Here is a 27,644-nt window from a genome sequence, read left to right on the forward strand (position 1 = left end):
ACAAAATGTTTTTTTAAAAACCCATTAAATAAAAAAAGGAGAGTCATACTCCTCCTTTCAAAGGGAGAGCACCTGGTTTATTTCTCTTAGGTTCTTAATGCAACCCAGATGTGTGCATATGTTCCATCCCTATCAGCTGAAAATGCATAGCTCTAATTATCTCTCTTTCTGGGATAGCCACTTTCCTCTTCAAAAGGACCTTTGGAGAACTGGCTTAGTTTATTGAAGTGGAAGAAAACATTGGTGGGTTGTCTTTTCAGCTACTATGGATTAGTAAAATAAGCCATGGATGGGGACTTCTCACTGGAGAACTACCTAGATCATTGCACAGACCAGGTAAAACGGAGGAGAGTGGATTCAGTCTCCTTCTAAGAGGACTTTGAGATGGCAGGTTTCCTGCTGCTTGTATTTTCAAGGGAGTTGAAGGGAAAGTGCATTCTCTATTACAATTGGGCTGAAGATTAGTAGCTTTCCTTTATTCTAATACTCATGATACCCCCAGTTATGCTACTGGAATAAGAGAAGTAAACGTCATATTCTTATTTATACTTTACCTTTTTTCTGGTTTGATAATATTTCTATAGTACCCCTAATGATAATACTTGGCATTTACAGAGTATTAAGTAAGATCAATTAGTACAGTTATTCCCATGATATTTCAGATGTGAGGGCCGAGAGGTGCGCACCGTGGCTTGTCTAAGACCCTTTTCTGAGTTCATAGCCAAAGGTTGCTGCTTTTAGGAGCATAGGAAGTTGTCTTCTATGGAGTCGGACCATTGTTGCACCTAACTCAGCATTGTCTGCACTGACTGACAATGGCTCTCCAAGGATGCAGGCAGGAGTCTTTCCCAGCCCTACCTGGAGAGGCTGGCAGGGATTGAACCTGGGACCCCCTGTATGCAAGCAGATACTCTTCCAGATAACTACAGGCCCATCCTTTGGGAGGAGTAACTTACAGCAGATAGTGCTCGTGTGTTGTCACCCATCCAAATACAAACCAGGGCAGACACTCCTTAGCAAGGGGACAATCCATGCTTGCTACCACAAGACCAGCTCTCCGCCCCAGTTAGTAGCCTTTTGTTGTAGCTCTCGAGCCCCACTCATGAATAGCCATTGATGAAATGTCTTCTGCTAGAAACATCAACTGGCAAGTACAGAAAATGGTCCTGTGTAATAGGAAGTTGCCATATAACGCGTCGGACCATCGGTCCATCTAGCTCAGTATTGCCTTCACAGACTGGCAGCAGCTTCTCCAAGGTTGCAGGCAGGAATCTCTCTCAGCCCTGTCTTGGAGATGTTGCCAGGGAGAGAACTTGGAACTTCTGCTCTTACCAGAGCGGCTCCATCCCCGGAGGGGAAGATCTTCCAGTGCTCACACATCAAGTCTCCCTTTCATATGCAACCAGGGCATACCTTGCTTAGCTAAGGGGACAAGTCATGCTTGCTACCACAAGACCAGCTCTCCTCTGAGACAATGTTTATGCTGAAGAAAGCCCACTTAACTTAATGGGTCTACTTCCTAGTATGTGTGTTTACAACCAGTCTGGTTCCAGAGAGACAGTTTAAAGTTGGTAATGGTATCTACTTAATATAAGCACAGCAGGGGGTTCAAGCCATCTAAGAAACCAAATCTGTGGTCCCGGAAGGCCTGGGACAGGGGTCATAGTCGCTCAGTGAAAGCACGCCTGATTTACATGCAGAAGGTCCCAGATTCAGTCCCTAGAACCACTGGGAGCTTTCCCAGACATCAGGCTTTACAGTCCAGAATTTGTCCAGAAAAAAACGATGCAAAAAGTGGATATATTTACCCCAGATATGAATCTGGCTAAGCTCTAATACACGATGAAAAACCCGAATCATGTATGAAGTGCTCCCCAAAATCTTACCCGGACTTTGGCATGAATCCAGCCGATGTGCAAATGCACACCCTCGATTTCGAACTAAAAGCCTCGTCTGGAAATACTCCAGGTAAGGCTGGGAAAGACTCCTGTCTGGAACCCTGAAGAACTGCTGCTGCTGGTCCACCTGTAGATAAAATACTGACCCTGGTTAAGTAAAAAACATCTTCCTATCCCAGATTTGGGGGTGAAAGTTAGAAACATAGGAAGCTGCCACATACTGAGTCAGACCATTGGTCCAACAGGTCTGCTCAACTTCGGCCCTCCTGCAGATGTTGGCCTACGACTCCCATAATCCCTAGTTACTGGCCACTGTAGTTGGGAATTATAGGACTTGTAGTCCAAAAACAGTTGGAGGGCCAAAGTTGAGCAGGCCTGGCACAAACTGGCAGCGACTTCCCTAAGGTTGCAGGCAGGAGTCTCTCTCAGCCCAATCTTGGAGATGCTGCCAGGGAGGGAACTTGGAACCTTCTGCTCTTCTCAGAGCAGCTTCATCCCCTTATGGGAATCTCTTCCAGTGCTTACACAGCTAGTCTTCCTTTCATATGCAAGCAGGGCAGACCCTGCTTAGCTAAGGGGACAAGTCATACTTGCTACCACAAGACCAGCATTCCTCTCCCACAATAACAAGTTATTGTTGGTGATAGAAGAAATGAACTTGCATTGTGCTCAGACTTACTCTTCTGAATTTGCCACACATGGTCCAGGGTTGAACCTCTCCAAGGATGGGCATGCTCTCCATGCCATTACCAGACGGCCACTACTGAACCATTGTAAAATGCTCATAGTACCTTTTATTTGTTGCTAACAATATTTATATACCACTTTCTAACAAAAAGTGGTTCACGTAGCAAGAGGTATGAGGAATGGTTCCCGGTCTCAAAAGAGCTCATAATATAAATCTTTCAAAATAAATATTTGCTGCATGTTGATACCAGGTGCAAATAATCCACTGTTGCCAGCCCAGGAGGTAGCAAAAATGGGAAGTAAAATGCTGTAAAATGCTGGGTGGACTGTGTTCAAATTGGTGGATCATAGACTGTGCAGGACTGTTCTTAATGAGTTTCCCACTGAACCTCTGGGATAGGGTGGGATATCTATCCAGGTAAACTCGGGGTCCCCTTCTAAGTGAGCAAAGAGGGATGATTCTCTTAATTTAGCTGGGGGAGAGCTACTGACCCTAACCAACCCCAGCATAGCATTAAGAACATAAGATCAGCCCTGCTGGATCAGGCTCAAGGAGGCCCATCTAGTCCAGAATCCTGTTTCGCACAGTGGCTGACCAGATGCCTCTGAGAAGTCCACAGGCAGGAGTTGAGGGCATGCCCTCTCTCCCGCTGTTACTCCCCTGCAACTGGTGGGAGTACTTCTTCTAGTGCACGCTTGCTCAACTTAGGCCCCCCAGAGGCGTAACTATAGGGGGGCAGGGGGGGCACGTGCCCCGGGCACCATCTTTTCTGGTCACGTGGGGGGCGCCGCCATGACAAAAAAATTTTTTTAAATTTTTTTTAAATTTTTTTGTTAATACAAATGTTTCCTGCTCAGTGCAGCAGCGCTGCAGCAGTCAAGGGAGCGCGTCGGCGCCCCCTCCCCCACGAGCGGTCCCTTCCGCGCCGCCTGCGCCCCCCCCCCATTGCTTTGCTGGCACCTGGCGGCCAGTCAGTGGCCTGGCTTGGCGGCGGCGGGCGCTTGTGAGGAAAAACCTAAGTATAATGTAGTATGTTGGGGGGGCGGGGGGGCGCCATTTCAATGCTTGCCCCGGGCGCCGTTTTCCCTAGTTACGCCTCTGAGGCCCCCCCAGCTGTTTTTGGACTACAACTCCCATAATCCCCAGCCACATTGGCCAATAGCCAGGGATTATGGGAATCATAGGCCATCATCTTCAGGAGGGCCAAAGTTGAGCAGCACTGTTCTAGTGCCTGTTACGGGTATCTATCTTTATACTTATTTTTGGATTGTGCACCTTCTGGGAACCAGGAACTGCCTCTATTAATTATTTTTCAACCTCTTTGATAACTTTTGTTGACAAGCGGTATATAAATATTATGTTTGGGTTTTTTAACATTTATATCCTGCTCTTCCTCCGAGGAGCCCAGAGAGGCGTACATGGTTATTTTTATCCTCGCAACAACTCTGTGAGGTAGGTTAGGCTGAGAGATACATGGCTGGCCCAGAGTCACCCAGTGAGTTTCATGGCGGAATGGGGATTCGAACTCGGGTCTTCCCAGTCCTAGTCCAACACTCTAACCACTATGCTATGCTGGTGGTAGTAGTGGTGGTTATCCTTATTTCTCGCACCGTTGTTTAAAAGTGAACCAGTGTTGGGTATTTATGAGAGAGTCTCAGCAGAACCAGTGCAAAACCTATTCTGCTCCATTCAAGCTGTCCATATCAGGGGTTCTGTTGAAAAGCAGTGTAGCAGTAGTAATAGAAATAGTAAAATTTCGAGATGACATTTCCATGGCCAAAGGCTCACATCCGTGGTGTAGCAACATTGGTGGCGGCCTGTGGCTGGCTAGACCTTTGGGTGGCCCCCCAATGCCACCTCCGCTGCCCTCCGCCTGCGACACGCCTCTGTGGCCCCCACTCGGCTGCTGACTCACTGCCACCAGTCATGACACGGCCTAAATGCATCCCCAGCCTGGAGCGGGCACATTCCAGCCAGAGCAGGTGCCAGGGTGGCGGCGTTGTTAAACCGTGCCGCGACTGGCAAAGGCAGGCAAGCCAGCGGTGGCGGCGGCAGCGACCAGTGAGCAGCTGAGCCGCCGCCAGGCAGGCAGGCAGGCAGGCAGGAGTTGGGCAAGGGCTGAGGGCCCAAGCGGCAGGCAAGCTCCCTTACCACCACGGGGTGCAAGGCGGCTCCCACCATCGCTTGGCAACCCGTGTGCTCCTCACATGTCTACGCAATATGGATCTGCTCCTGGGCTCACCCTGTCACTGATGTTTATGTGATGCTCACTGGTTACAGGCGTCCCAAAATATTACGTGTGAGAGAGTCAAGGAGGCGATTCTCACAACTGCCAAAAAGCGGGCTAAGGGAGCCAAGCCCGCTTTTTGGCGAGCGTGAGAACCACCGGGCTTGCAGGCGAGCCCAGTGTCCTCAAAGCAGGTAACCCACTTAACTAGCCCTCCCTTTAGACGAGGTGAGCGGAGCGAGTGCTCCATTAAACCCGTCTTTTCTAACATGTGTTGCCCCGGCAACAGGGCTAGAGGGTCAAGACATGGGTCATCTCTTCTCTACTACTCTAACACTATCCCTTTGATATGTAGATTGCTACTCTCAGGGACACTTCCTTCCTTCCACTTCCTTCCTCTTCCCTTCCTTCCACCTTGCAAAATGCAAGCTCCTCTCTCCTGCACTATGTGTGCAGAGATGCAGAATCCATGTATCCATCTGCATCCAGCTAGATAGATTAGAGATTCTATCTCCTTAACTTTCCTATCTAGAATGGAGTTCTCTAATAAATGCCATATATATTGATTTGAAACTATGAACTCGCTCCAAGTTACTTTACTCTCAGCATACACGCATGCCTAACTAAATTCCGCTGTGTTGTGCCTCTGTGCACTCTGCTATAATGAAAAAGGGTTTCTCTTATGAGAGAGAATTCCCAACAGAGGAGACCCCCACCGGGAGAGCTGGTCTTGTGGTAGCAAGCATGACTTGTCCCCATAGCTAAGCAGGGTCTGCCCTGGTTGCATATGAATGGGAGACTTGATGTGTGAGCACTGCAAGATCTTCCCCTCAGGGGATGGAGCCGCTCTGGGAAGAGCAGAAGGTTTCAAGTTCCCTCCCTGGCAGCCTCTCCAAGATAGGGCTGAGAGAGATTGCTGCCTGCAACCTTGGAGAAGCCGCTGCCAGTCTGTGAAGACAATACTGGGCTAGATAGACCAATGGTCTGACTCAGTATATGGCAGTTTCTTATGTTCCTATGAGGCTGAAACAAGCCTCCTGGCCCTAGGGGTCTCTCCGGGATGCCCCGTGCCTGCCCGCACGTGGGACATCCTGGAACTTCTGGGGGCTGCGCAGCCCCCGATCCCCACAGCCTCTGCCAGCTCCGTGATGGAGCCGGCAGTCGTGTGTGCGGCCGATCCTGCCATCCAGGACTTCAGCCTGGATCATCTGCGGGGAGAGTGGGCCAAGCCCGCGCTCCCCTCAGAACTCCCCTCGGCGAGTCTCACTGATTGTGAGACTCGCCTCAAGGTTTTGCTAATACTGTACTACTAAGGTCTACAGCAGGGATGCTCAAACTCAGATCTCCAGGTAGTGTTAGACTACAACTCCCATCATCCCCAGCCACAATGGCTAATGACCATTGTGACTGGGGATGATGGGAGCTGTAGTCCAACACAACCTGGGGAACCTAGTTTGAGAACCCCTGGTATAGAGGACTGTGCACAGGATTTTCAGGATCCGTAAGCATGTGGTGTAATGTATACCTCCTACATTTCCTCCCTACATTTCTAAAGGATGACCTTCCCTCAACCAGCCTACAAACCTATGTCTCCATGAGCCCCTTTGCAACGGACTTGCCTATTTCCTCAACCCCTGGCACACTTTCTCAGCTTGACCAGATCAAAGATTTCTCTACCAGCTTCTCTTCAGTGGACCTTAGCTTCCTGCCCGATGAGCTTGGCCTGGAAAACAGAGAGGACGGCAATGGGACACCGAGAGAGCAAGGAGGCGCTCGGGCAGCAGTGCAGGACAGTGGAGCATTTTTGGATGGCAGTGGGGATCTGTCCCAAGAGGGTGACGAGAGCACAACACAGTCATTTCCAGACACATCTGGGGCCCGTCCCCCCATGACCCCGATGACACCGATGACCCCGATGACTCCAGCTTCCGAAGGCTCGGGCATTGTTCCACAGCTGCAGTAAGTCAACCCAAAGGTTGGAATAGCAGGTGGTTCTCACTCAGAAAGTCAAGAGTTACCTGTTGCTTTTGCAGGTAGGAAGGCTCAGAAAGCAGGGGGAAAGTTACCTAGCAAACGAGGATCTTAATAAACTGTCTGCATTATAGCAGATGTGCCTAACTTGGCTCTTGCCTTCCATCATTATTTTTTCTGTCTTGCTTTATGTAACTTTAGAGTAAAGCTTAGTTACCATGATCACTCATGACCCGTCTGAGTATCTTCAAAAGCCAGTTCTGCCAACAGTTTGAACCCATCTAAATACCCAACCCTAAGAAGACTTATTCCGAAACAAGGCCCTGTGAATTTGATGGGACTGAAGCCTAGTCAAAAAAATTAAAAAGAATGGCATTCTATGACTGGAAGGGGAGCGAAAAGACTTGTGTACAGCTTCTATTTCTACAAGATATTAAGGGCCAAGCTCTGCATGAGACTCCGAGATGATTCCAAACAATACTAAGCAGAGCGAGTGGAAAGTCAATTTTAAGTAACATGCAGCGTGGAAAGGGGGTGGGTGGGGGAGGGAGCCAAGTTCTTATCCAGGCGGGAAGCCTGACCGCCAGCGACCCATGTCTGGCCAGGGTGGCGGCCCCACTCACCCTGCCCCCACGTCTGATGTCAGACGCGGGGGGCATTGTCTGGCTCCTGAACAGAACTGTGTGGCTCCATTCGGGAGTTGGAGTCTGCAGCACCAGCCATTTAACTCCCGAAGGGGCCGCGCAACCCCTTCAGAAGCTAGACTGGGGCTGGCCCTCCTGCGTTCACAGCGCAGCCAGGAGTGGCTCTTCCTTGCCTTTAAGGCATGGCCCCCGCTCAGTAGCTAAACCAGCACGCCTGCATCTGACATCAGATGCGGGGGGCATGTCGGGGCCATGAGGCGCGGCCCCTGATTGGCGGTGGCCTGGGTTCTTTGAACCCATTCCCCAATCATGGCTTCGCCCCTGTTCTTATCTTGTCTGCACACGCCCCCCCCTTCGAGACAGCGCATTGTTACCTTGTTCTCTCTCAAGGGTGGTCACTTCTGGAGCAGGGGTGACTCCAAGGGAGTAACAGGCCCTCCTGAAAACAATATTTCCGGCTCCCCTTTTCACTCCCCCATCTACCAGACTTCACAGCAAAAGACAATAATCATAGTGTGCATTACGGTCCTATAGCTTGAATTTAAAGGCCTCCATTGATTAAAGAGCCCTCTTTCACTCACGCCGCTACCCCAGAACCAGCAGCAGAAGCCAGTGCAACGAGCTAAGCAGGAGACTCCTCCAGCCTCCCAGCAGCCAGGCCGTTCTTTAGCTTCCTTCCTAGCCAGGAAGTGGGCTGGGTCAGACCGTGTCTGCAAGAGCAGAGTACAGGGTCACCTCTCCTGGGGATTTCTGCTGCCCTGGTACTAGCCTCTTTCCCCACCCCAGTCTTCCCTGCCACATGGTCCTGGACAAGAAGGGGAAACTAGTCTAGAAAGCAGACTGGGAGGTTGGGCATAACCCAAAGAGACTGTGTAAGAGGCATCTGGCCCATTTTCTGAATAATTTGAAAATGTCAAGCAAGCAATTTTTCGTATCATAAACGAACTCACAACATTACTTGCCTTGTCAGGGGAGTGAGAATTCTGCTATGCATTAAATATTTACGGTATGGTGAGGACCTTAGCAGACTGTAAGTATTTATTTAATGCCCATCTTATTTCTTTATTCTCTATGTAAACCGCTTTGAAAACCTTTGCTGAGAAGCAGTATATAAGTAGTAGTAGCAGTAAGAATGTGTAGCAGAATCCTCACTCCCCTAATAATGTTCTTTGCTCTCCCAAACCAGCTGTTTTAGAGTTGGTCTTGTTCTAGAGTCTGACTGTGAGAAAAATTGTGGGGGCAAAGTGTTTGGGGCAGGGGGTGAAGGAAGAGCTTTCTTGCCCATCCTGCCTTTAAATTGCCCCTTCAGCAGCAACCTAGGTTGTCCTTTGCTAAGCAGGGAGATTGTAGTCTTGGGAGGGGCAACATGTTTGCCTTATTGGATTTGGAGCCAAAAATATCAAGATGTGGCCACCAGTTACCTCTGGTGGCGACAAAACTCAAGGGTGCTTTCCAGACTACAATGGGGTTGGGACATATCTCTGAAGTGTGCTTCCACACTTCCTGCATTGGGACACCACAGTCCCTACATGGACAGCAAGGTACCATTCACATTTCCAATGCCTTGCTGCAAATTTAATCGCTGCAATATAGAGCAAGGACGTCGTATATCCGGCGTAAGGAAGTTGCTGTTTTTTTCGGGTTGTTAGTTGCTGCGAGACTGCTCCCCCTGCTGTTTACATTTTGAATGCGACTTGCCCGAGCGGAGGATGGAAAGCGTCAAGACTTGTTCTGATGGCAGAAAACCTTGAAGGTTGGCACCTTCCCTGTCACCAGACAGTTCCTAACAACTTCCTGGTCCTCTCAAAGCTGGTGGGAGCATGTGGTGAAGCTGCTAAGCAGCAGCAAAGTGCTACCTTCTCCCCTCCCCACTTATTAAACCATCAAAATTTGCAGCCAGGGGCTGTATCTGGAAGAGTCCTGTGTATGAAGGGAGGCGGTCTTAATAATAAACCCAGCAGTAGAGGGTAAAGGAGGGTCGGTGTGTGTGTCCCTAGTCATTTTCTGGGCAACAAAATGGCTAGGATCAATCTTGCTAGATAAAAATTCCTTGAATTTATTTTTTTTAAATCTTATTTTCTTTTCACTCTGTCAAACACTTCCCATGACCACCTTCCACTTGGCAGTGAAGAAAAGTGTGGGGCAAATTTAGCATGAGCATTAGGCTGTCGTACTGAAAGGAACGGACATTTACAGTCTCTAGGTGTTCTACTGTTGTGCTTCCTAAATATGCTGTCCCCCATTCCTCCCCCCCCCCAGGAATATTGTGGCCACCGTCAACTTGGCTTGCAGGCTGGACCTCAAAAATATAGCCCTCCATGCCAGGAATGCAGAATACAACCCAAAGGTAAGCTCTGAAAAGTCTGCTAAGAACCTGTCTTTCCTCCAAGGAATTCAGTTTTTTAAAAAATATATCTACAATTCAACTTTTTAAAGGCCCAAAGTAGGTTCCTAGGCAATCAATGGAGGCCTGGGAAGCAGATCTTTCCACGGACAAGGTTCCAGGTTCAGTCCCTGGCAGCATCTCCAGGTAGGGTTGAGACTGATGCCTGTCTGAAACCCTGGAGAACTGCTGCCAGTCAGTGTTGACAATACTGATGGACTAACTCTGACTCTGTAGAAGGTAGGTGCAAATGATTTGGCTAACCCCATCATTCAGTGACTGAGATATATGAGGCAGCGCCAGCCTGTATTTAGTCTGAAAGGCCTCTGGGGTTTTTCTTAAACACTGTAACACTTGTGACCAGTGACAGATTTCACTTTGGTTCTTGTTCTTCCATTGCCAGATATTTCCCACACGTTTCTTTCTCCTTAAGAGCTTCTGCCAGTAGTGCTACCTTACGACTACCCTGCTCCGTTCTTGCTGCCTTCTGATGTTCCCTTTTTTTTTTTTTGCTTTAAATTTTTATTGATTTTAACAATATCTTGAAAATCTCATTACATCCAATTAAACAAAAATTGACTTCCAGCTCACCAATCAGCACGAATCACTAACTATACAATTAACCCTTGCTATAATAATTCAAAACATACCGTGTTTCCCCGAAAATAAGACAGTGTCTTATATTAATTTTAGCCCCAAAAAATGCACTAGGGCAATTAGTGGTACATCAGAAATTACTGCTAGGTTTTACTTTCGGGGTATGTCTTATTTTCGGGGAAACAGGGTATATCCTATATCTTACCAAACTCAGTTTTAGTCTACTCAACCTGCTAATATTACTAAATTTCAAACCCGGTTGAAAAATCAATATTAGGAAAAAAGATTTTTTTAAAAAGATTTTTAAAAATGGCCACTGCACATGCTCAAATGGTCCCTGCGAGGACCTAGAGGCCAGTGGGGGGAGGAGGAACCTTTGCAAACCTCCCCAGCCTTTAGGAAGCCCCCCGAAGGGGCTACGGGTAAAAAAATAATAATATCCTCTCTAATAAAACGCTTGGTGTCCGTCTGTGGACGGACACCAAGCGTGTGTCCGTGCCTCCCTGGCCTGTTCTGCGCATGCGCGGAGCACATGCACAGAACAGGCAAGGGAGACACGACGCCCGGCACCCGGTGGCCATCTTGGGCGGCCAGAAGCGGCCGCCCCGAAGAAGCCGGGAATGTGGGGAAGGGGGAGACTGGCCGAGGCGCGGCCAAGGCGGCGGCGGAGCCGGGCCGCCGAAGCCGGGAGGGGGGAGGAGGCGGCGGGGGAAGCCAGCTGAGGTGGCTGCGGAGCTGCCGCCGAGGCCTGGCGCCGCCGCCGCAGCCAGGCGGCTGCGAGTCCTTGGGGCCCTTGCCCGGCCGGGAATACCGGCCGGGAATGTGAGGTGGGGGCGGACCGGACCGGCAGCGGCGCCCCCAGAGTCCGCCCGGCTGCCGCCACCGCCCACTCTCCCGCTCTCCCAGCTGCCCAAATACTCCTTCCCCGCTCCCCCCCCAAATGATTAAGGGCCAAAATGGCCCAGAAGAATGCCTCCGCGGCCGCCGCCATGGCCGCCAACCCCCCTCCCAGCTGGCCGAGACTTCCTTACCCGAAGCAGCCCGCGACAGTCGGGCGATCTAAAATCCATTTTTTTCGAAGAAGAGAGGAGCTCCCGAACAGAGCTCCTCTCTGTGCTAAGCCAATGCCCAAACTGCTGCTATGGACGCAAAGGACGCCTATTGCATCCTTTGCGTCCATAGCAGCAGTTTGGGCATTGGCTTAGCGCAGAGAGGAGCTCTGTTCGGGAGCTCCTCTCTTCTTCGCAAAAAATGGATTTTTGATCGCCCGACTGTCGCGGGCTGCTTCGGGTAAGGAAGTCTCGGCCAGCTGGGAGGGCGTGGGGGGGGGGAAGGCCAGAGGAAGTGGGGCGGGGGGGAACTCTCCCCTACTAGCGCCCGTTATCACAACGGGCCTGAAAACACTAGTATAATATAAGTCACTGTACACATATTCAGATTGGCACTATGTACAGAGAATCAGGGCTTGTGAATACTGAGATGATGCTTATGAGCTAGGATTGTATTCATTTGCTCTTACTTTGCTTCTTGTGATAAGTGAGTTAAATGTGATGTCTTGCTAATATGGCTATTAATGGTGAATTTGTCTTTGAATCAGTGTGAAATCCTTAATATTAAGGCGCACTGGGAGTTTCTTGCTCTCTTTCTCTCATTTTAACTGTCTTTCTGAAAGACTAGAATATATTCCAAGCAGTGACACAGTTGACTCTGCATATCCTTTAATTATTTACAGAGAAGAAAAAGTCAAATTTACAGAGAAGGTAAAAGTCAAATTCTCCATTTATTTTTAAAACTTATGTAATGGTGATGCTACAATACATAGTAGAGAATTAGACAGGCACTTCTGTTTAGTTTTCCAAGTACACCTCCACATAGTATTTGGGCATTTCATGAGCCCAAGCATACTGAAATTGGTAGTTTTCCAGCATTTTTTGGTCTGGCTAAGTCCACTGCTGAAATAGTTTTTGAAAGATTAAAAGATTAACGAGCCTGACTTGTATTTTTCAGCTGATATTATGGTAAAGTTATCTGAAAGATGGGTGTCAGATGCTTGGACAGGGGGCGCAATTTCAGTGTTTGCCCTAGGCGCTATTTTCCCTAGATACGCCTCTGTCTCTAGCTCTGCCTGGGTCCAGTCTATTATTCCTGCAGTGTATCTGATAACAGGTATAGCCCAGGTGTTTATGGCTTGTATGGTGTTCCCACCATTGAGTTTGGACTTGAGGATTTTTCTAACTCTCCTGATGTATTCACTTCCAATTTTTCTTTTAACTTCAGCGTGTGCAATGTTATCAGCCTGGAGAATGCCCAAGTATTTGTAACATTCTTTCTCTTCCAGGTTCTTCATCTTGCTTCCATTGGGCAGTTCGATTCCTTCTGTTTTTGTTATTTTCCCTCTGTTCATCATTAATGCAGCACACTTGTCTAGTCCAAACTCCATTGCTATATCGCTACTGAATATACGGGCAGTGTTTAGCAGAGATTCAATTTCTGACTGGGACTTTCCATACAACTTCAGATCATCCATGTACAGCAGATGGTTGATTTGACTTGATGTTTGGTATCTGAGGCCTGTTTTGTTTAGTATTTGTGAAAGTGGGGTCATGGCGATTACAAACAACAGAGGGGATAGTGAGTCCCCTTGGAAAATGCCTCTTCTAATGCTAACCTGTCCAAGTGTCTCGCCATTGATTGTTAACTGTGTACTCCACATGCTCATTGCTTTTTTAATAAATATCTGAATGTTTTTGCTGACACCAGTTGTTTCTAAACATTGTAGTATCCATGTGTGAGGCAATGAATCGAAGGCTTTCTTGTAGTCAATCCATGCAACACTTAGATTGGTTTTTCTTCTCTTGCAATTTTCTAAAATCATTTTGTCAATCAGCAGCTGGTCTTTTGTGCCTCTGGTTTTCGGGCAATTTCCTTTCTGTTCAACTGGAAGCTGTTTGTTAGTTAATAAGTGTTGCATGACTTCATCTGCTATTATTCCAGTTAATAATTTGAACATGGTTGACAGGCAGGTTATCGGTCTATAATTACTTGGAACTGCACCTTTTGCTGGGTCTTTCATGATGAGATGAGTTTTCCCAGTTGTTAGCCATTGTTCATGTTCAATATCACCTCCTTGCAAAATGTGATTGAACTGTTTTGATAGTTGTTTATGAAGGCTTGTTAGGTGTTTAAGCCAAAAGCCATGCAGTTCATCGTCACCTGGAGCAGTCCAATTTTTATTTTCTTTGCTCTTTCACTTATTAATTCTGGTGTTATTATTAGATCTTGCATTTGTTGGTTACATTTTTTGACCTCTTTCATCCAGCCTGCTTTTTTATTATAATCTATTGGATTGTCCCATAATTTCCGCCAGAATTGCACTGTTTCTTCTTTATTTGGTGTTTCTACGTTTCTTGCAGTTTCTCCTTCTATGCTTTGGTAGAAATGTCTTTGATTCGACTGGAATTGGAGATTCTGCCTGTGTTGTGTAGTTCTGGCTTCATATCTGCTAATCTTCTTTGACACTGCTGTTATTTGCTGCTTTATTATTTCCAGGACTTCTCTAATTTTCCTTGAATCTAGGTGGTATTTTTGGATCAGATACTGTTTGGTGTTTTCATTCTTCAGCTTCTTGTCTTTCATATCTTTAGCATCTGATCATATTATTATTAAGATTATTCATAATCTGATGATGATGATGATTATTATTATTAAAAAAACTGTTATACCACCCTTCCAAAAGGCTTAGGGCGGTTTACATTAAAACACCATTAAAATCAGGTTTAAAAAGGTTTTGTAAATTGTGGACGATGCAAGTCATTTGATGGTACTAGAGAAAGACATGCTGTTCTGGTAGCTCCAGGTCTTAACACTCACATCAATTTCAGAGGATGAATACAACTGAAGAAAGCCCAGGCAGGTGCGTGGCTGGGGGAGTCAGTCATGTGACTTGCCTCGGGGGGGGCCCCAAGGCAGTGGGCCCCCAGACAATTGTCTCCCCTTGCCCTATTATAGTTACACCCTTGCTGGGTGAACAGATGCATCTTAAAAGACTTTTAAAAAATTGTCAGAGATGGGGAGGCTCTTATTTCACTAGGGAGCACGATCCAAAGCCTCAGGGCAGCAACAGAGAAGGCCCGTCCCTGAGTAGCCACCAGACGAGCCGGTGGCAAATGCATACGGACCTTTCCTCATTATCTCAATGGGCAGTGGGGTTCATAACGAAGAAGACATTCTCTTAAATACCCAGGGCCCAAGCTGTTTAGGGCTTTTTAGGTTATAACTAACACCTTGTATTTTGCCCGGAAACATATTGGCAGCGTAATTCTCATTTGGCCATGAGGATAACTTGATAGTCTTGAGCGAGTCACAAGTTCTCTGTCAGCCTGCCTTGCAGTGGCATCGTGAGAACTGAGATCTTGCTACACAATGTATGTTGCTCTAGAGCAGAGGTATCCCCAGAAGTTGTAGTCCAACAACTCCTATCGTCCCCAGCCAACATCATCATCTAGAAGTTTCTCACACCCAGCTTTTAGTTCACATCTCCTCCGGAATGGAGGGGGTGCGTTCACATATCGGGCAAATTTACCCCTAAGTCCGTGCAAGCTATCGGGGAGCACTTCACACACAATTTGGGATTTTCATTGTGCGTTAAAAGTGTAGCCTGATTTTATATCCAGGGTTAAAAAAATCCACTTATTTGCATTGGGTTTTTTGGGCAACTTCAAACTTGCAGGAAAGCCTGCTGTTTGGGAAAGCTCCTCTGCACCCAGGGTTGGGAACCCCTGCTCTAGACATACTGTACTCTCCTGGGGCTTTGGGGGAAGTGTGGTAGGGTGAAAACATCAAAAGAACCCTGCAAGTTCATGCCAAGAGTCCATCTAGCCCTGGGTTCCCCACAGTGGCCAACCAGATGCTCTTGGGAAGCCCACAAGGCATGAAGGCATCTCTCCTCTCCCACCATTGCTGTGCTGGTATTCGGAGGTAGACTGCCTCAGAACAGGGAGGCTCATTTAGAAATCATAGCCATAGCAGGACCTGTTCTCCATGAACTTGCTAAATAGATGATTCTGGGTTACTCTCCTGGGCACTTTCCAGATTAGATGCTGCAGGGGTCACAGATCTCGGCAGTGTGCTTCCACACTTCCTGTGTTGTGACACCGCAGTCCCTACGCAGACAGCAGGGTGCCGTTCACATGTGACTTGCTTGAACGGAGGCATTTTGCTGCTGTTGAGAAGCTAGGCTGGAAAGCGCCCTGTACTGATCACTTATTCCACAACATCTAATATATTTTTTAAAAAATCTTCATGAGTAATCTTATTTTTTCCCCAGTTTGCAAAAGTGCAACTAGATCAGTGATCCTCACGATTTTTCAAGCGGGGGCCACTTTGGCAAGATAGCTTCAATCTGAGAGCCATTTCCCACTGTCCTGATCTCCACAGAGTACTACACTGCACTCTTCTCGGTGTGTGGAGGGCCCTTTAAGGGAGACGGAGTCCTCTCTTAAGAACTCTATGGGAAAGTGCCAGGAGGGGCTAGCACTTTCCCATAGAGAAAGCCACACACCTTCTAATATGGCTCAGGGACTCAATGGCTCAGTTTTCCTTAAAGGAGAATATTACTTGCACTTATTTGCATTGGTTTTTTTGGGCAACTTCAAACTCGCAGGAAAGCCTGCTGTTTGGGAAAAATATATTAGATGTTGTGGAATAAGTGATCAGTACAGGGCGCTTTCCAGCCTAGCTTCTCAACACCAGCAAAATGCCTCCGTTCAAGCAAGTCACATTCATAGGAACATAGGAAACTGCCATATACTGAGTCAGACCCTTGATCCATCTAGCTCAGTATTGTCTTCACAGACTGGCAGCAGCTTCTCCAAGGTTGCAGGCAGGAATTTCTCTCCGCCCTATCTTGGAGATGCTGCCAGGGAGGGAGCTTGGAACCTTCTGCTTTTCCCAGAGCGGCTCCATCCCCTGAGGGGAAGATCTTGCAGTGCTCACACATCAAGTCTCCCATTCATATGCAACCAGGGTGGACCCTGCTTAGCTAAGGGGACAAGTCATGCTGGCTACCACAAGACCAGCTCTCTTCTCCGCTGGTGCTGGAGGGCAAAGCGTAGCACTACATGATGGGAATGGCTGTCTCTCCACATGGTGTAGCAGCAGGGACACTGCACAGTATTTACCTTTGGCCAAAGCTAAGTTCGCACTGGCCCAATAAACCATTAGCAGGGAGCTGCAATTAGGATTGATGGCCCTGGACCTTGCAATGAAAAACGCTGGATTAGATTGCAAAAGAATAAAATACTTCTACAAAAAATAGAAAATATTATTGAAGCTTCTTTCATACACTGAGATTTTTGCAAGGACATGTATCTCCCCTCGTCACCCACATGTTTGTCCTGTTAACTCGACAAAGAGGCACCTTTTGAATGTGGCAGCTTTCTTATATTCAGCAGTGGGGTTTAGCAACTGGGCCCCGCACAGGGACCCTCCCAGTGGCTGTTGCTGGTGTCTTCTTCCTTATGTTTCTTTGTAGACCGTGAACCTCTTTGGAATAGGAAGATATTTTCTCATTCCTCTTACTGTATAAACTGCTTTGTGAATTCTTTGTTGCAGAAAAGCAGTACCTAAATATTCATAATTAATGTGGGTGAATCTTCTGCAGCTAATTAGAAGTCACTCCAAGCAAGCAAGCGAATAAATAAATCTGTGTTAGAATTTTAAAAATGGTTACACCACTGAGGTTTTCATCTCCATTGTTCATTACTGGATTCACAAGGTAGTAATCTAGACTTTCGTGCATTTTAGAGGTTTGCTGCCGTGATCATGAGAATTAGAGAACCAAGGACAACAGCCCTTATATTTAGTTCCGGCAAAATGGTCTGCACCGGAGCAAAAAGGTAGGACTACTCGGCTTCACTGTGAACTTGGGGGAAATGTAACACACGTCTCAGGGTGGAAAAGTAACCACTGTATGGCTAATATGATGATATTTATATACCACTTTTCAACAAAAGTTCCCAAAGCGGTTTACATAGATAGAATTTTTTTTAAAAAATGGTTCCCTGTCCCTGTTTTTTTGCTGCGCCTCTGCAGCATCAAGCAGTGATGTAGCTGCAAATTCAGAAGTGCTGAAGTTGCTCTCTATGATGGCCCCCATGGCCATGCCCTCCCCAACAGCCAAAGAAGCTGAGAAGGACAGAGAAGCTCTGTCCCTACGCACCCCCCACCCCACCCCACTACACCCCTGGCTTTGAGTAATCCAGTGTTTCACTGTGTGTGCAGCGGGGGGGGGGCATTTTTGCTACTGTCTCCTTCCCCCAGAAGCACGCTAACCTGCAAAAATGTGTCCCTGAGGGTTGCACAACCCTCAGGGACACATAGCAAAAATGCACCTACATGCCCACACACATAATGGGACTCTGGATTACTAAGCACTGCAGAGGCGCTTTGCATACAGCATCTCTGTACTGTTAGGATGAGTCACTACGGCTGACACCCTCTGTAGTGGTCAGCCACCCCTCTCCCTAAAGAGTTAACAGGAAGTGAACCCTGTCCTGACTGACAGGCTGGTGGACTCCAGGGCTCAGCCAATCAGCACACCAGGTGGGTGCAACCTAGAAAGCTGTTGGGAGGAAGAAGGCAGTTCTCTGTTAGATGAGGATATGCGGCTGCAGGAAAATGACTCTGCAAGTCCTGGAAAGCCAGGAGGGCAGGAGGCTTGAATCTCAACTGGAGTTTGGTGAGTTCAAAAAAAAGGAATCCTGGGCTTTGTCTTCGGGAAGTTTAGTCTAGGGAAAAGTTTGTTTAGTCAGACTTTGCGTTGACAGTTATATTTCTGTGTGTGTGTATTTTGCATATTCCTGACACTGTTCTATTATAGTTTACCTACAACTTAACAGAATTAAGAAACACTAGCCTATGCTCCATACAGTACACCTAGGGCGTAGCAAGAGTCTGTATGCATTTAAGTGTGCTATTGCATTTTCCTACATACCTGTTCTTTGTAACTGGGTAACCAAAATTTTTAAAGTGTACTGCCCCAAAATCTTTCAGGGTGCTTTTGAAGTATTCTTGTAACCTACTAGTATTTTTATCTGTAACTAAAAGCTGAGTAAGCCTCAGACGGAAGCAGTCTGTAGTACCTGAATAAAACTGTTCCCCTTTTTGTTCCTTTTCTTTTACAAGCCTCTCCGAGTTGGTTTCTAACTCAGGAAAGTGGGGGCTGAAGGGGGATTTCTCTAGTGCAAACCTGTCTCCTCAGGTGTTCAGCAGCTATCAGTTTTCTCACCACATGTAGGCTTGCACGTGGAAGATTTTTGCACTTGTCTAATAGCAAAATAAAGAGAGTTTTCCCTGGGATTCCACCCCAAGCCTGGGGAGGTTCAAGCTCTGTAATAAGGAGGGGTGGCGGCGGCAGCCATTTTTGTACCTACCAAAAATGCAGAAGAGTATTAGGAGAAGCCTAGTCATGCAGCTCAGCAGGGATGATTCAGCATTTCTTTCCCTCATGTGAGCTTGCTCTGAGACAAAGCCTTTAATCCTCTACACCCTCACTAATGAGCCAGGGTGGGGAGGGGGCAGAGGAAACGCAGCTGCCTTTGCTTCCTGGCAGCTGCTCAGCTTGCTGCTTGTTCTCTCTCCCGCCCCGCCTGAGAGCTGTGCTGCCTGCAGGCTGGCCATTTGTCAGGTAGAGATGCATGGTTAACTACACAATTCTACCTGATGAATGGGCAGCCTGCAGGCAGCAACTTGAGCTGCCTTCTTTGGTACCCCTCTGGCTTGTTAGGACAAGTTGCTACTGCTCCCTTCTCTGAGATCTAACCTCTGTACAGCCTAGGGCCAAACCCAGTAAAATGACAATTCTACTAACTTGCGCTCACGCATTTTAATGAGACATCTCCAGAAGGAAAAAGTTGTCAGTGATTTATCAGGACTCAAAAACCGGGATAGATGGAGCATATGCAGAGCTGTTATCTCTTCAACATGGTGAATGTTGCAGAAATTTTAAGCAACAGCCCTGCTTAAAGCTTTCTTGACTTCCCCCCACCCACCCCCTTGTGTGAACTTGCAGCGAGGAACAGTCGCGGCTGGCAGCCAGGAAGTATGCTCGTGTGGTCCAGAAGATGGGGTTCCCTGCAAAATTCCTGGACTTCAAGATACAGAACATGGTGGGCAGCTGCGACGTGAGATTCCCCATCCGGCTAGAAGGCTTGGTTCTCGCACATCAGCAGTTCAGTAGGTCGGTCTGTCCACATCCGGACAGGGAAAACAGAGAAGCTTTTCTGTTTATACTTGCCACTGTAATAGAGACCCTGGGAAATAAAGGGGGAATGCCACCTAGGTTATGGATGCAAACCGGGCAATGATTTTACTCCTCGATAACCAGGTTGGGATAGGGTGGTTAGCTGGTTGGTAGTTTTCTGCTTAACATGAGGAGCTCAAACTGATTGTGTTTGATGAGAGAGGAGGCCCAAGTCAGGATGGGACATTCCAGAAGCCCTGTTGGGACATTACATTGTACATGCATACAGGTATCTAGACTTCAAGATACAGAACATGCATACAGGTGTCTGTACACCCACACACGTGTTTGTGTGGATGGCTGTACCTGTGTTCATTTTAAAAGTGAACCTGTGTACAGGCTCCTTGAAATGCAGGTTACAGATAGGAAGTGTACTACTGCATTGAACACGATGGAAGTAACTATGTATACAGAATTGGATGTGTATATATACTGTACACAGATGGTGAGCTGAAAGTCACCCGTGACTGGGGCTAAAATGTTCCACTTTTCTAATTTCACACAAGTATCTTGGCAGACAGCCACCTAATGGCACAGCGGGGAAATGACTTGCCTAGCAAGCATGAGGTTGCTTGTTCAAATCCCCACTGTTATGTTTCCCGGACTATGGGAAACACCTATACTGGGCAGCAGCGATGTCGGAAGTTGCTGAAAGGCATCCTCTCATAATGCGCAGGAGACGGCAATGGTCAACCTCTCCTGTATCCTACAAAAGACAACCACAGGGCTCTGTGGGCGCCAAGAGTTGACAACGACTCGACAGCACACTTTACCTTTATCTTAGCAGAAGCACCAATACTTCCTGGGACCTTTCACACAATCATGTGGGGGGGGGAGGCAGGGTTAAGCCGGCCTTCCCTGCGGATGATACAGCCCCAGCCATGCACACAATCACCACGGTGGTGATCGACGCAATGTCCCGGAGGCCAGGGAATGTGCTGCACAACGCGTGTGGTGTGTTGGGGGATTCCCCCAGGAGACCAGCGCTCAGCTCTATGTCAGCACGGGTTGCAAGCAGCCCGCGCTGATGCTCGAGCCTGGGTTAACGGTGCGCTTGCTCCATGAACCCAGGCTAAGAGCCAGACTTTGGGGCTGGGTTTGGTGCTGCGGCATTGCTGGGATCGCTGTGGAACCCGGCGGTTCTCATGGGCAGCTAAGCCCTGGCGTGTCTGCCAAAGCCTGGCCTTGGATGCTGGGGAGGACAGCCTCCCTCTCTGCTTAGCAAAGCTTTATGTCTTGTTTGTGGCGACTTGGTTAGTTCTCGGTGGAGGATGCTGCCCTTTGGAGACGTTGACGATTGTCATCAACATGCTCATATCCAGTTATATAGCTTTGCATATTCTAGCTAATAAAGCTATGCTATGCAAAGCTATACAACAGGATATGAACTTAGCATACCATCAAGGGTTCTTGTGAAAGATCATCAGTTTTGCAGGCTTTAGTTTAAGTCTCCCCCCCCCGCCCCGCCCAACTTCCATCGCTACAAGAAGCCTGTGCAGCTCCTCCATCCCCAATCTCTGAGCACCCCTCTAAACTTTTCTAACTGAAAAAGAATAAGAGCAACTTAACAGGAGAGGAAATGAGGATCAACAGAGACTTAAGAGACACTTAACAGAGACAGAACATAGGAAGCTCAGCTGCCTTCTACTGAGTCAGACCATTGGTCCATCTATTATTATTATTATTATTATTATTAATTCAATTTCTATACCGCCCTTCCAAAAATGGCTCAGGGCGGTTTACAAAGAGAAATAACAAACAAATAAGATGGCTCCCTGTCCCCAAAGGGCTCACATTCTAAAAAGAAACATAGGACACACACCAGCAACAGCCACTGGAAGTACTGTGCTGGGGGTGGAGAGGGCCAGTTACTCTCCCCCTGCTAAATAAAGAGAATCACCATGGTAAAAGGTGCCTCTTTGCCCAGTTAGCAGGGGTTCTAGCTCAGTATTGACTACACAGACTGACAGCAGCTTCTCCAAGGTTGCAAGCAGGAGTCTCTCTCAGCCCTAAAATGGAGATGCTGCCAGGGAGGGAACTTGGAACCTTCTGCATGCAGGTGCTCTTCCCAGAGTGGCCCTGAAGGAAGGAAAGGGAAATAAGAGAAGGGGAAAGATGCCTTGCAAAGAATGGATGTGAATATCTTACTTCCCATACTATAGCTGATTGGTGCAGTTTTCTCATCTGTTTCTACAGCTCTGTTCCTCTATATTCCCAACTGCACAAAAGTCAAGTTCCCACTGCACAACACTTTCCCCCGTTGCACAGAATGTGTCCAGCTGCACATTAAAATAAACCCTGCATAGAAAGTCCTGCATAAAAAAATACTAAATGAAAAGTAGTGTCTGGAACTCTTAATTCATGCTCAGCAATGTTAACTAACCCTTACGTCTGCCCCATACTACTGAAAAGTTTGCCATACAGAGTTGCCTTTGTACAGAGTCAGACAACTAGTCTGTCTCTAGACCAGTACTGTCTGCTCTGATTGGCAGCAGTGTTCATAAGAACAGAAGAACAGCCCTGCTGGATCAGGCCCAAGAAGGCCCATCCAGTCCAGCATCCTGTTTCACACAGTGGCCCACCAGATGCCTCTGGGGAGCCCACAGGCAAGAGATATGTGCATGCCCTCCCTCCTGCTGTTACTCCCCTGCAACTGGTACTCAGAGGCATCCTGCCTTGGAGGCTGGAGGTGGCCCACAGCCCTCTGACTAGTAGCCGTTGATGGACCTCTCCTCCATGAAGTTATCCAAATCCCTCTTAAAGCCATCCAGGTTGTTGGCTGTCATCACATCTTGTGGAAGAGAATTCCACAAGTTCCAAGGAGCTCTGGCAGACAGAGGTCTTTTCCAAGCCCTCTTCAGTGAGATTCTTTTTACTGAATATGCTGGAAACTCAGCCTGGCTGGCTGTTCCTGAGTGCAAAGCATGTGCTCGGACACTAATCATATTCTTGCAAGGATATGATCACGCAGCTGCTCTCCTGAGAGATTGAAATTATATAGGAAGTTGAGAAATGGAATCTATACATGCTCAGGACCAGACCAGTTAGTTCAAGGCAGATGAACTACTATGGAAGAAAATGTGCAAAAAAAAAAGAGCTAGGAAAGGAACAGACATAAACCATGGAAACCCAAAAGCCATAAAAAAATGTCACTTGTGCAAGTTGCCTTATGGCTGGGGTTCACAACCTTCCATCTCCAGATGTTGTTGGACTACAACTCTCACCATCCCTTCAGCCGTTGTGGCTAGGAGTGATGAGAATTGAAGTCCAACAACGATTGTGGACCCAATTTTATTTATTTATTTAAAATATTTTTATACCGCCCCAAACTTGCATCTCTGGGCAGTTTACAATCAAATAAAAACAAAGGTAAAACATTAGTGAAAAACAAAAACAATAAATTTAAAACACAGCCATTTAAAAAATAATAATTAAAAAAAACGATATTCTAAAAACATTAAAACAATATCAGTTAAAAGCCTGGGTGGTGGTGATGATGATGATTTTACATTTATATTCCGCTCTTCCTCCAAGGAGCCCAGAGCGGTGTACTACATACTTAAATTTCTCCTCACAACACCCCTGTGAAGTAGGTTAGGCTGAGAGAGAAGTGACTGGCCCAGAGTCACCCAACTAGTATCATGGCTGAATGGGGATTTGAACTCGGGTGAACAGACGTGTCTTTAAAGACTTCTTTAAAATTGTCAGAGATGAGGAGGCTCTTATTTCACTAGGGAGCGCGTTCCAAAGCCTCAGGAGAGCAACGGAGAAGGCCTGCCCCTGAGTAGCCACCAGACGAGCCGTGGCAAAAGCAGACAGACTTCTCCTGATGATGTCAATGGGCGGTGGGGTTCATGACGAAGAAGACATTCTCTTAAATACCCAGGGCCCAAGCTGTTTAGGGCTTTATAGTTATGACCAGCACCATGTATTTTGCCCGGAAACATATCGGCAGCCAGTGTAACTCCTTCAATAAGGGAGAAATATGGTCTCTCCTAGATGACCCAGAGACCAGCCTGGCTGCTGCATTCTGGACTAACTGTAGTTTCCAGACTATGTACAAGGGCAGCCCCACATAGAGCGCATTGCAGTAATCTAGTCTGAAGGTTACCGGCAGATGTACCACTGTTTTGAGGCTGTCTGTCTCAAGAAACAAGTGCAGCTGGCATATCAGCCAAAGCTGATAGAAGGCACCTCTGACCACCGCCTCAACCTGGGACACCAGGGAGAGACTCGGATCCAGAAGCACCCCTAGACTGCGTACCTGTTCCTTCTGGGGAAGTGTGACCCCATCCAAAACAGGCAGATCAAGATCACCTCTCAAGTTCCAACTCCGCACAATGAGTACCTCCGTCTTATCTGGATTCAGTCTGTTTGTTATCCCTCATCCAGCCCATTACCGCCTCCAGACAGGCATTTAGGGAGGTTATGCCCTCTCCCGATGATGCTGACATGGAAAAATAGATTTGTGTATCATCAGCATACTGATAGCACCCTGCACCAAATCTCCTGATGATCTCTCCCAGCGGTTTCATGTAGATGTTAAACAACATCGGAGAAAATACGGAGCCCTGAGGGACACCATATAAAAGTTGAGATTTTGAAGAACAGTCTCCAAGGGACACCATCTGGAACCTGTCCGAGAGGTAGGAACGGAACCACTGCAGAGCAGTGCCTCTCACTCCCAACCCCCTCAGACGCTCCAGAAGGATACTATGGCCGATAGTATCGAAAGCTGCCAAGAGGTCCAAAAGGACCAAAAGAGTCACACTTCCTCTGTCCATTCCCAGTTGGAGATCATCCATCAGGCCGACCAAGGCAGTCTCCACCCCATAGCCAGTCCGGAAGCCAGTTTGAAATGGGTCTAGATAATCTGCTTCCTCCAAGACTGTTTGGAGCTGGGAGGCCACCACCCTCTCAATTACCTTGCCCAGCCACGGAAGGTTGGAGACAGGCCTGTAGTTACTCAGCTCCGAGGGATCCAAGATAGGCTTCTTCAGAAGCGGTCTAATAATTGCCTCCTTAAGACTAGGAGGCATCCTACCTTCCCTCAGAGATGCATTTATAATCTCTACCAGGCCTTCTACAACAACCCCCCTGCCAGATAGTATAAGCCAAGTCGGGCAAGGATCAAGAGAACAAGTGGTGGGCCGCATCGTTCCAATCAGCTTGTCCACATCCTCAGGAGTCACAAACTGGAACTGATGGGAACCCCTGTCTTGGGAGACTCCAGTCTATACATAACTGTTGAGAGAGTTGGTGTAGCACAAGAGCTAAGATTAAGCAGAACTCCTTGGCTAGCGCCTAACCTCTGCCGTGAACTTACAAGGTGGTCATAGGCAATGCATTCCCCCCCCTTGCTGCTAACCCTCCCGCCGAGTACAAGGATGATAATACTCGCTCACTTTACAGGGTGGTTGTTGGTTGGTTGGTTTCCTTTTTCAAATTTGTATACTGCCCCAAACTTCCGTCTCTGGGTGGTTTACAACAACATAAAACAGATTAAAAACTGTTTCCGCACCGCACAAAATATGTGCAGCTGCATATTAAAATAAAATCTGCAGTTTTGCATATTAAAAATATGAACCTGCCAGGGCCCTCCACTTGTCATCTCGGGCTGTACTCACGACCCTGTCACTAACAGAGATCTGAGTGACGGGAACCAGAGACGGGGCCTTTTTGGTTGTGGCCCCTCAGCTTTGGAACACCCTCCCTGAAGAGCTCTGCCATGCCCTCTGCCTCAGTGTTGTTGTTTTTTTTTAAAAAAAACCATTATAAACACCTCTTTTTAAAGAGGCTTTATATCTGGTAGGTTCTTTAGTTTCCATAGTCCTCAGTTTTTAGCTTTCTAAATAACTTCTAATTTGAATTAAAAATGTTTTAAATGTGGTTTTAGCCTGGTATTTTAACTTAACTTGTTTAACTTGATTGGTCTTATTTTATATAGTATCTGTTTTAGTAATGTTCTGAGCTGCCGCAAGCAGTAGTGCACCAGAGGAGCAGGATATAAATATTTTAAATATAAATAAATAAAAACCTTAAAGCAATTTAAACCCACAATTAAACTGTTAATCTTGAACATGTGAAGCTCTTTAAGCACTTGAAAGCGTGATACAAATAGCAAGTAGTAGTACTGACTTCAGGGACTTGTGAGTATCAATGTTAACTCATGTTAATTAACACTAGAGTAAGATGTGTGTGATGTCTTTTTGAAAGCGTATTTAGCTGACATTTTCATTCTCAAGTGAAACGACTTCTCAATTGCAGCTATGAACCAGAACTGTTTCCTGGCCTTATTTATAGAATGGTCAAGCCAAGGATTGTATTGCTTATCTTTGTGTCTGGAAAAGTTGTCTTAACTGGTAAGTGGGGTATACATCTCAAACTCCAGCTCTAGTTGTTTCTTGTGTGAACAAAAAAACCCAATGAGGACACAGTTCACTGACTGCATTGCCAGGGTGAGCCCTCTTGAAACAGAAACCATCAGAGCAATCATTTTTCTTTGTTCTTCTTGGCATTGCGAGAAGAACTAAAGGCATGTTCAGAGGTGCTTAAGAACACCTCTTAATCTTTTAATCTGAAATATATCTGTGTGAATGTGGAAGAGAATTGCATTCAAATCAACACATGTTGGTATTGACAGCTTAACGTGGAAAACGTAAAAAGGTTTAAGCATCACTTGTGAAAATGGCATAAAAGAGAGGCTTTAAAGGCCTTTTTTTGAAGCTTGGAAAAGATAGTAGGGTTGTGGGGACGGGACTGAGCAGGGGAGAGGCCGTCCTGGTAAATACCGGTCTGAAACCATGGAAAGCTGATGCCACTCAATGAAGTTGGGGGTCCCCAATCTTGGCCAATGAAGGCCATCATGGTGGGAGTTGAGATATCCAAGAATATCTGGGAGGCGATCCAAAATTGAGAAGCCCTGCGGTAACATATTGTTCGGGTAGAAAACCTTTATTGGAAGGCAGAATTTTATGCATTATTTCTCTGTGCTTGCAGACACACAATAGACATCAGCAGCTTTTATGGCTGAGACAGTTACTGAAGTTAGTTCTGAAACCATTTTTCCTAGGTGCCAAAGACCGTTCAGAAATATATGAAGCATTTGAAAACATCTATCCGATCCTGAAGGGTTTTAAGAAAGCCTCTTAATTTTTGTGCCAAATTATGAAGAACTGATAGGTTTGTATATATTTCTATAAAGTCTCAAGCACCAATTACCATTTGTGGGTGTAACTTGTGGGCACACATGTGGGTGTTGATAGGCGAACAATCGCTTGTTGTGTTATGGCTTGCATTGGTCCGTCTGTTATCACATTCTGCTTGTTGGGAATTATTTCAGCAGAAGTCAACACCTTCTGAACAGAAGTTTTCAGATGTGTAGAATATGGTGTATAATAGAAGCATGATTTAAAACAAACACCAAATCCCCAAGTGTGTTAAAACATTTGAAAGGCTTGAGTCAGCATCTTGTAGTACTTAAACATAATTTTGTACTCTTAATCCAGGATAACTCAATCTTGTCTAAAATAAAAGAAACAACACAATTTACAGTGTTCTTTATTTAATGAACAGCAACTGGATACTGGAATCAGGGTTTTTTAAAAATCTTGTGGAGGTCTGCTTAAGATCTTAAGCAGGCAATTAAATCACGGTTTAGCTTGCCAAGCTGAGACCAGCTGAGGCCTTGCGAGTGGAGAATCAAAACCTCCCAACTGTGATTTGCTTTTGCTATGTTAAACATGGTTGTGTCTATATTCACGTTCTGGTCTGCAGCAAATCTCTAACCACTGTTTTAAGTCTTCAACTTTAATGCTTAGTCACGACTTGTCTTCCATAATCCTAGTTGAGAATTGTGCTTACAGTGGAGCTGGAAATAGGAGTTGTTGGTTGGCAGATCTATGTGCAACATCAGTGTACTAAAGGCCAGAGAGA

The 27,644-nt window shown here is 46.8% G+C and overlaps 1 protein-coding gene across 2 annotated transcripts; it reads left to right on the forward strand.

Moving 5' to 3' along the window:
• The first annotated feature begins 162 nt into the window (after positions 1 to 162).
• On the forward strand, positions 163 to 27,258 carry TBPL2 (TATA-box binding protein like 2). Of its 2 annotated transcripts, none has more exons than XM_053293445.1 (7): positions 163 to 243; positions 6,369 to 6,772; positions 9,688 to 9,775; positions 17,213 to 17,304; positions 19,479 to 19,646; positions 25,977 to 26,071; positions 26,782 to 27,258. In XM_053293445.1, exons 2-7 carry the CDS (start codon positions 6,408 to 6,410, stop codon positions 26,859 to 26,861), a joined length of 888 nt encoding a protein of 295 aa, XP_053149420.1. In that variant the 5' UTR covers positions 163 to 243; positions 6,369 to 6,407; the 3' UTR covers positions 26,862 to 27,258. The 2 variants fall into 2 exon arrangements, with proteins under 2 accessions (XP_053149420.1, XP_053149417.1); XM_053293442.1 differs by having other exon boundaries at positions 181 to 336.
• The last annotated feature ends 386 nt before the right edge of the window (positions 27,259 to 27,644 follow it).

Source organism: Hemicordylus capensis, chromosome 1 (genome assembly GCF_027244095.1).
Source record: "Hemicordylus capensis ecotype Gifberg chromosome 1, rHemCap1.1.pri, whole genome shotgun sequence".
Classification (NCBI taxonomy): domain Eukaryota; kingdom Metazoa; phylum Chordata; class Lepidosauria; order Squamata; family Cordylidae; genus Hemicordylus; species Hemicordylus capensis.

Coding starts and splice junctions, on each gene's coding strand:
- TBPL2 (XM_053293442.1), top strand. CDS start 286: ATGGATGGGGACTTCTCACTGGAGAACTACCTAGATCATTGCACAGAC. Junction 17,305..19,478: donor GTCTGCACCGGAGCAAAAAG/GTAGGACTACTC, acceptor GTGAACTTGCAG/CGAGGAACAGTCGCGGCTGG. Junction 19,647..25,976: donor GCACATCAGCAGTTCAGTAG/GTCGGTCTGTCC, acceptor TCTCAATTGCAG/CTATGAACCAGAACTGTTTC.